The sequence below is a fragment of the Lepeophtheirus salmonis genome, chromosome 14, assembly GCF_016086655.4.
Source record: "Lepeophtheirus salmonis chromosome 14, UVic_Lsal_1.4, whole genome shotgun sequence".
Lineage (NCBI taxonomy): Eukaryota > Metazoa > Arthropoda > Copepoda > Siphonostomatoida > Caligidae > Lepeophtheirus > Lepeophtheirus salmonis.
Window position 1 is genome coordinate 30,497,572 of NC_052144.2, and position 9,341 is coordinate 30,506,912.

At 30.9% G+C, this 9,341-nt stretch overlaps 1 protein-coding gene across 1 annotated transcript; it reads left to right on the plus strand.

Moving 5' to 3' along the window:
* Nucleotides 1-5,176: 5,176 nt before the first annotated feature.
* Nucleotides 5,177-8,982, plus strand: LOC121128851 (uncharacterized). The gene is made up of 10 exons (XM_071893423.1): nt 5,177-5,381; nt 5,655-5,913; nt 5,973-6,170; nt 6,234-6,548; nt 6,608-6,818; nt 6,880-7,162; nt 7,228-7,423; nt 7,652-7,794; nt 8,029-8,424; nt 8,480-8,982. The coding sequence occupies exons 1-9, from the start codon at nt 5,188-5,190 to the stop codon at nt 8,108-8,110; spliced, it is 1,881 nt and encodes a 626-aa protein (XP_071749524.1). The 5' UTR covers nt 5,177-5,187; the 3' UTR covers nt 8,111-8,424; nt 8,480-8,982.
* Nucleotides 8,983-9,341: the final 359 nt, after the last annotated feature.

Genomic DNA, 9,341 nt, shown 5'->3' on the forward strand with positions numbered 1-9,341 from the left:
ACCTCACTTTACCAGTTACATAAATTTAACATATGTATATGGCGGTACTAGGAAAACAACCCTGGGGAAAATTGCGCGTGGAAAATTACCGAGGAGAAAGTTGCCATAGAGGAAAACTGTCTGTTAGGAAAATTGCCCGTATTTTGTTCAAACTTGATGATGAATAATAACACATTATAAATCTTAATACTTCTTGATGAAATATCTAAACATACCTTCAAGTGTGAGAAATATTATTGCAATACAACTCATTTGAAATTTTTTAAATTCAATCCAATCTGCTATGAAATGGATCGAGAGGATTGGTAAGGAGGATGGGGGATAAATAGCTTAGGGCCTCTTAAAATATGATTAAATACCCTCTTCCTTTGGATTGATCCAGGGTACTTTGGGATTGCATAAAAACACAGCCAATTCATACAATATATATAAGAAACCCCTTTAAAACCCAAAAATATTTAAAGCTCTCGGTTTGCAAATTGAAAACTGCATTTTTTCTGTATTTTTACGCAATTGAACTCTTTTTACTTATGGATGTTACGTTACATGTAAATAACATTGTTTGTATTTCAATACCCATATCAATAATGTTTTTCTCTTTAATTTTGGAATTTATAATGCATTATTATTCATCTTGAAGTTTGAACAAAATACAGGCAATTTTCTTAACTGTAAGTTTTCCTCTTTGGCAATCTTCCTCAGGGCAGTTTTCCACGTACGGTATATGGCAACTTTGAGCATCAATGATGTCCTTCTTTGCACCATAAAAATAAAATATATAACAACATTAAATACAGACAATAATCTTATCATGCTTTAACTAGAGACACATTAATAATGATTATTTATTATATATAAAAATTGACAAAACCATAATTAATGAATTGTAACACAATAGACACACACATGGCTTATTTTTTGATGATGTTCTATATTATTAACGTATGTATGGCCATATAAGGACCACAAATGAATCTATGATACCATTTCATTAGCATCACAAGAAGTAATTAAACATCAATGCATTTACAAATGTATCAAATATCAATAAATGAACAAAGATATTATAACCATTTCAATGAATATCTACCCAGCACCAATTTTTTAAAATGTGCTTTTGAAATAATAAAATTTGTGACTTCATATAACTATATCGGCTAATCTAATCTTTTCCCCATGAATCATTATTCACAACAGTTTTTCTCAAGTGAAATAAATATAACCCGAAGGTTTGTAATTGCTGGAAAATAGTTTCTTAAGGAAATGGGTTTGGTCTTCATTTTTCTTTGAGGAATAACAACTATTTTTGTGAGATTGTCATAGTCAATATTAACGCCAGATGTATGTATGGTTATTCTAACATCTGGATATCGTAGATATTTCATAGCCCTAAAAAATGGAACAATGACTTCTAAATATAATTTTCTTATATGATTTTTTTGGTCCTTAAAAATCGTCCCATATTTTAAGACGTCCTTTACATGGCATCATTATCAAGAACGTTAAATTAAAGTACTTATGTCAGTTTACCAATTCAATTATATTAATAAAATTGTAGGTATCATTCATATACGTTAATAATTTGTTGTTATTCATAATTTACAACTAATTGAAGTATTTATAATTCTTATAAACACAAGATCCTTAATAGTCAAGGTTGGTGTACGATGAAGTTGGCAGAAAATTTGAACGTTAAAATTTGTCCCAAATCTCATTAATTAATCTTCACCATCTCAGATATAATGTTTATGAAAATTATAAATACTTCAATGAGAAGGAATTAAGAATAATGACAAACGGTTCTTGGGAATTAAAGATACATAAATTCATTTTAAGAGGTGATCTAAAGTGTAGAACCTTTTTCAAGGAAAAATAACCAATTTGAATTCCTTTATTAAGGACCAAAACAGGGCTGGTGCCACAATCATTAAGTAATATTTAAAAAAAAAACAATTTTATATCCGTCACAAAATTTTTCGTTCAGTAATAGGTAAAATTGTAGAAATCTAAATTTTACACATAACCTCAGATTCATTGAGGTTATTTATGATTGTAGCAGTAAGCATTTAAAGTATAAAAAAGCACGAAAATGAACATCATAAACCAGAAATTTAGAAAATCAGCAGCTTAGTTGTCATGGCGCTTAATTAAATTAGTTGCAAGCAAGAAGTGGAATGAAATTAATTTAAATACCCTCCATATCGGGTTGGGACTAGGCAGAACAGTCTCGTTGTTACGCTTTATACGTAAATTTTCTCTAGTCAAGAATGAAAAAATAATTATTAGAGTTTCATAAAATATGGATATCACTGTTCAATTTTGCAAGAACTACTAAAACTGGTAGGCTAAAATATCCTTTAAATTTACAATTTTAAGGATTTCCCTCATACTTTGTATTTATATATATGTAATTTCAAATCCAAAAGTATCCACATGGTGTAAGACTATACAACATATGTATAAGAATGATATAATATATAAGCAAACACGCATATATATGCATATAACTATATACATTTGTATAAGCCCCAAACAAATAATTTCTCTCTACATACACATAAGACATAAATAAGCCAAGGATGGCAAAACCGATAACCATAAGAATAATGTAATATTCCTATGATGAAAATGATAATTTTTTTATCATATTTTTTTTCCTTTTTCCCAAACAAAACGCGAATAGAATTAATAAGTTACATAGATTATAACAAATATATGTATATATATATTATATGGTTGTCTAAGAAAATTTTGCCACACGCATGGATTTTTATTAGTTTCTTCTTTTTATAATTTTTATTTATTTTTACTTTTTTTTTAAAAGAAAATCTTTCTTCCGACGGATTTATTTTTTTAATTTTATGATTATTTTCTCTTTCTTTTCTTCTTTCTTTAGATAATTTTCTAAACCCCCCTCCTGTTTTCTTATTTTTTTCTTATAAATTGATAGAAATCAAAGCTTTAATTAATTCATATTGATGAAAAGGAAATAATAATAATAATTAAATCAATAACTCAAGCATTGATTATAACAAATATATGTACATATAAGATATGAATCAATAATAATATATTAGCCTCATTTTAATAAAAGATTATCCAACTTCCAACTTAGGCATTTCTCAATTATGACAGAAACTTCTTAAAAGGGGTATCAGACTTTGAGAATTATTTATGTTTCTTTCTAAAAGACAATGCATCAAAATAGTCAAACGAATGGGACCTGACAATAATTGTATCCTGAATAACAATGTATATAATCTATCATATTTAGTGATGTAAATCGTGTGAATTTTTTTGCTAGACCGTCCTGAGAAGTAAACTTCATTTCCTAAATAGGTTCAATTATATGCAAGGCCTTATTGTGTGTGCTCATTAAGGACAAAGAGTAACCTTTTAGGATTTGTTGTGGAGTTATAATTGTATGTCCTTTTTGGACTCAGTATAGAATTGGGGATCGAAATCGAATTAACTCTTACCAATGTCTTTGTTTATTCCCTCTTCTTCCTTTGTTACAGCTGATTTTAGCTGATCTCCTCAAAAACGTATTTCAAGTTGTCAGGGCTACCATGTTGACTTTCGGTTTGTTTTTTAAAATGCCCATTATACACACGATTTTCATTACTACTCATACTACAGGGCTTTAAATTATTTTTTCTCCAAACCTGTCCTCCAGTTTCAAAAGTTAACACTGTATTACCCTGTCCGACTGCACAATTTGCCTGTCCTGGATAGTTAAACATTTCTAAATGTAAAGCCCTTTACTATCAGCAAAAACGGGTATCCTTCAGGTGATTATTCATTTTTGGAAAAAAATCTGATTTTGGCTTTTTTTAATCGATTTTCCCGGGTACTTATCATATAGTCACAAATGAGAGGTAATTTCAAGTTTTAGTATTGAATACTTATCTGTGAGTAATGATTGAGAAAACAAAAGTGCTTTTATTTTTTTGAGACATCCTCATAGGTATTCAAATTTCAGCAAGAAAAGCTTACAATTACGTCATATTTAATTATAAATTGTTTGTTTCCTTCGTTTCTCACTCATCTTTTTAGGCGTCATAACTAAAACTTCAAAAATAATTGGCAAAACAGATAGCATAAGGAGATATATTTGACTCTATGGAAACGTTTTTTCTAACGAGATGTCCCTTTTGAGATATTACAGATGACTTTACATTATCATTTCTTCTCATGTCGTATTCAACTTTTTTTTTTCTTTGTGGAATTCATTTTGCTATTTTAAATAAATGGTTGAATATATGGAAGTTATGTAGTTAGTTTTAAATTTAAAAAGGCTATATTTATAGAATATTAATCAACTGGTATACGTTTTGCCACTGAGTTTATACCTTTGATTCTAAATTATATTCTATTGTAACTATTTCGAAAGCAAAGTTTCATTTTCATAAAGTTATCTTTGTACATTGATGAGAACATTATTAAGCAACTTTTCATTCTTCTTTGCCAACCCCGTTTCCAGTGTGTATGATCATCATTCATCAGTAACATAAGTGCATTACTTAGTTCTATTTGTTCATGATTCTGTAGTTTTGAAGATTTTTGGTCATTAATATTATATAGCTACAAATTAATCAAGGGTATTCAAAAAACCATGGTTGATACTTGATTTTACCCAAGTCCAAAGTTTAATTACATGAGAACAACATCATCTGACACTTACTGCTCAAAATAATATTTCTCAATAAATCCGTGTTTTTAATGGAAGTGTGATTATTTTTGAAAAAGTATCATAAAATGTTTGAACGTATCACTAAAAGGAAGATAACTTTTTTCCCCTTTTCCAAATCCATTCACATCCCTAAAACCATTAATATGTAGAGATATGAACTATATTAATTGTGTGTGAAGACGTTCTTTATAGACATATATACGCATATCTCAGTAAGACTTTTAATGAAGGGTATATTTTCATTCCCTACCACTGTAAAAAAGTGAAAACAGCTACTACAATTGAATCTACACTATATAATGGGATGCTCCATCTCATGACTATCCTGAATAAAACTTTTGATAGTGTATGAAAATAAAGTGAGAACATGGAACACCTTAAAGAAACATAAGAGAAAGGAACTATGATTTTTAATAAGTGAAAAAGGTGCCACTTCCTTGTGGTTGTATGAACTTCTATCATTTATTTTCTTGTTTCATTCCTTATCTGAAGACATGCCAGGCTTTATCGACACAGTCAAAGGAATAATCACAAGATGCATTTTCTCAGCTCATGGTATCATTGCTGTCTACAAAGTTGTCAGTTTGAAAGGCAATCTCTGGTATTGGTATTTGACTCTAACTATTGTTTTATTGGGGTTTGAAGGAATGTTCACTCTTGCCATCAAGAGCAGTCAGGAATGGAAATGGTGAGTATTCATATGCAGGGCCGTGTTTAGCGTAAGCAGGACCTGGAGCAAAGGTGAAAAAAATATCTTATTCCTTAGCAAATTCTATTTCAACCCATATTTTTGTACAAATGAAATTGTCTCTTAGATTTTTTTTAGAAAATGAAATGCACCCTACATAAATTTGAAATTTTTTTAATGTCCAATAATGAAGTTATTAAATCAATCCACCTTTTCCCAATCCTGAAACCTTCACTGCACATACTTATAAAACTCCCATATTTATTTATGTAGGTTCAGTCCCTCAATTTTCTTTTATCTTGCCTCCGTCTGTCCTTCCATATGGCTCATCGAATTGGACAAATTGAATACAAGGATTGACCAGCTTAAGTTAAACACAGAGAGCAATGTTGCAAATTTGATAACAACTCCCCTCCCTTCCACTCCATCTTCTACAATAACTGCAGTGAATCTTAACTCCTCCCTTGAATACAGCTCGGTCATTCCCATGACTGGCTCAAATGCCACTCTTGAGCTTGACATTCTTAAAGACGTTGGCATAATCATCCCTTGTATACGATCCTATAATGAAATTCATTTTTTTCCATACAGATTCCAATTGATTTAGAACAAATCCCAGTTGATGAGGATACTTTGTTGGTTATCATTGAGCAACTTCTGATGCTGATACTTATCATTGGGCGATGGATGTTACCCAAGGGGGAAATGACACGGGATGAACTTTCTCAGCTGCTTCTCGTTTATATTGGTACAGCTGCTGATATCATTGAATTTTTTGACTCCTTTAAAGTAATCTTTTCTTAAGATATATTAATTATCTACTCAAATTTGAATCCATTTCTAAATTAAAAGGACGAAAAGGTTAACACAAACAAAATCCTCTGCATTACTGTTCTCTCCATTTGGTCTTGGAGCTTGCTCCAATTTACACTTATTATCACGTCGCCCAAAGATAAAAATAATCCACCAAAGAACAAGAAGTCAACTCGACTACAAAGAGCAAAAGAGATATGTTGTTCCATTGATGTTTGGAGCATTATGGTCAACATCATTCTTCAGGATGCACCTTTTTTCGTGTTTCGTCTCCTTTTAATAACTTATTATAGGCTCATTTCTTACATGAATATATTTTTCACATGTAAAAATACACTTGTCATTGTTTTACAGGTAAAATTACGAGTTCATGACATGTTATTCATAATATTAAAAGGGAATATCTTTCCAAGTTTTATAGACTTCTAATAGTACAACTGGATAAAAAGGAGCAACTCCGAAAACAAACTCAAAAAACAAATAAATTAGCCAAAGGAAAAAGTTTATCTTCCAATAACAGTAGGAGTTCAGGGAATAAATCCACGTCTAGACAAGAGTATCAGTCCCTTCCACGAAGATCATCTTCCTCTAGGATACAAAGGAAAAGAGATCGGAGCTCTGATAGTATATGATGACTTCTCATTAAAGCTAATTTTATAGAGCTGATGTATATATTATATTTCAGGAAATCCTAGGAGAAGAAAGGTACTTGATCGATATCAACGCATTCTGAGCCATGAATTCAGTGGCGATGATGAAATTCATAGGATCATTGTCAAATCCAATAAAAGAACCAAGGCTAAACAAGGTCTTGATGAAAGGTTTTGTCAAGAGTTGGTGAAAATTCATCGAGATAACCATCCAGACAATTTTGACGAAATCATTATTGTTCGAGAGAATCCAAAGAGACGAAATGATCCCTATGTATCAACAGGAAGTATTGCCATGGATGAAATTCGAAAATCAAAGTACTACTGACAGTTATTGAAGTATTCCTTTTTAACTTTGATCTCTATTTATTTTTCTCTTTTAGGCATGATAGCAGAAATCCACCACTTGGTTCTATTGAAATGACATCACATAGTAATGGGGAAGGTGATGGTGGAACAGATGAAATCATATCCTCTGTAGTCTCTAATTCAACTCAGAGGCCAAAATTAGAAAGAAACGCATCACATAAATCCTCGAAATCCATTTCAGAAGACTATTGTTCAACACTTGGCAATAATGTAAGATAAGAATCCTTGATTGAAGATTTTGATAATCCTTTATATCATTTCAAAATAGTATCATTATTATAAAAATTATTATAACTTAAGTTGTAAAGAGAAATAAATGCTTATGCTAAAAATGTTGTTTCCATTTTTATATACTATCTTTTTAGTAAAGAAAAATTATTTTTAACATGTCTGAGGCATGATTTGACTTCTTATCACCTTTCCTTACCAATCTTTCAGATGAATTCTCTAAGCTCTGAGTCTGATTCATCAGATGATGATTCGTCAACTGACTCACTGGAGGACTCGGATGAGGATGCAAGTCTGTTCAATTATTCCTCTTATTATTCTGATACATCCACCGGAAGCAGTGAAACTGAAAGGTTATATTTTTTTTCCGTAAAAAAAACAACAAAAGCAACGAGATCATTACTGTCTTTACAAGGATAGAATAAATTAATTCGATAAGGGAGAGACAATATAGCTATTTCAATTTATTTCCTCAAAAGTCAGTGTTAATTATTTGAGTTAGTTTGCTATGAATCCTTGATCTTATCGGAGGCCTTTTTTTTTTATACATTTAGATACTTTTAATTCTTCATCATCTCTCCTTTCAGACTAACAATTGTCTCTGATACTCCAGCTATGCCTTGCTCAAATCCCTTTCAACGAACATTGGAGCTTCAAGAAAGAGCATGACGTCGGCGAACGGCAACCTATGCCGTTTTGTGTCTTTTTGTCGTCATTTTCGTCCTTACTGTCATCTTCATTTATGGAGGTATTCACAGAGATGGCATCATTTTAGCAATTCATCGAAAAACCATCAATACGTCGACCCCATCAGTTAAGGCCAAATCCGGAACTACTTTATCATCCTGGATTATTCGCGATACCCTTCCACCTTTGAAATCCGGTACAACGACATCTTTACCTTTCTCTACAAAACAAGAGGTGAGCTATCCACCCAATAAGTTGATACCTCTTTGGGTACCATTGACGAGAGTTCCAAATAAGTGAGTAGAAATAACTCAATAATTTACAATACTTATGATTATATGTATTCAAAAGGTCTAGCGAATCCAATCTTTCGACAACTATACAAGATTACCGAATTGAAAAACTACTCACGTCTACACCAAGGGACACATCTCCAACATCTACTTCCACCACCGCATTAGCATCATTATTCAGAACAGTTTCAAAACCTTACAAAAAACTGCATGAAGGGATTGCCAATGAGTCTCTACTTAATAAATTTTCTGTGAAAGATATCCACACAGAGCTCGTATCTGTTTTAGATACTCTTCTTATCAAAACTAATCAGAACGATACAAATTAACATTTATTTCTTAACTCTATCACATATTATACTTGAAACATGACTGTTGAAATCCTAGAATTGAGCACTTTGAGCTTTTTTTAGTGACGTGACGATTCCAAAAAACTCCCAATATCGATTTCGATGCAATTATTTGTAAAAATTCCAGATACCGATTCCTTGATATCTTAAATAATACTTTCAAAAATACCATTCAGGGGCTAAGTTTTTGGGATATGCTTTGAAAAAAAAATCCAAAAATACAATTTGATATTTATTTTTTTGTCAAAAATCTACATTTATTCGGAAAAAAAATTTTGGAATAAAATTTCAAAAGTTTTTCTTATATAATTTTTTTTCCTAAAAAAACATATTTAGTTAAATAACAGTAATAAATAAAAATCGGAATTGCAAATTAAACATTATTATTTCCGATGGCGATTTCAGAAAAAACACTTGATTATCTGATTCCTATTAGTCGTCCCATCACTAATTTTTTTGTTCAAAAACGTCATGGATACAATTGCAAATAGTAAATCAATGAATTATTTGACAGAAAATAATGGAAATTTCTTAATTATGAACTTGAAGTTCTGCAAACGTATTGCCTCT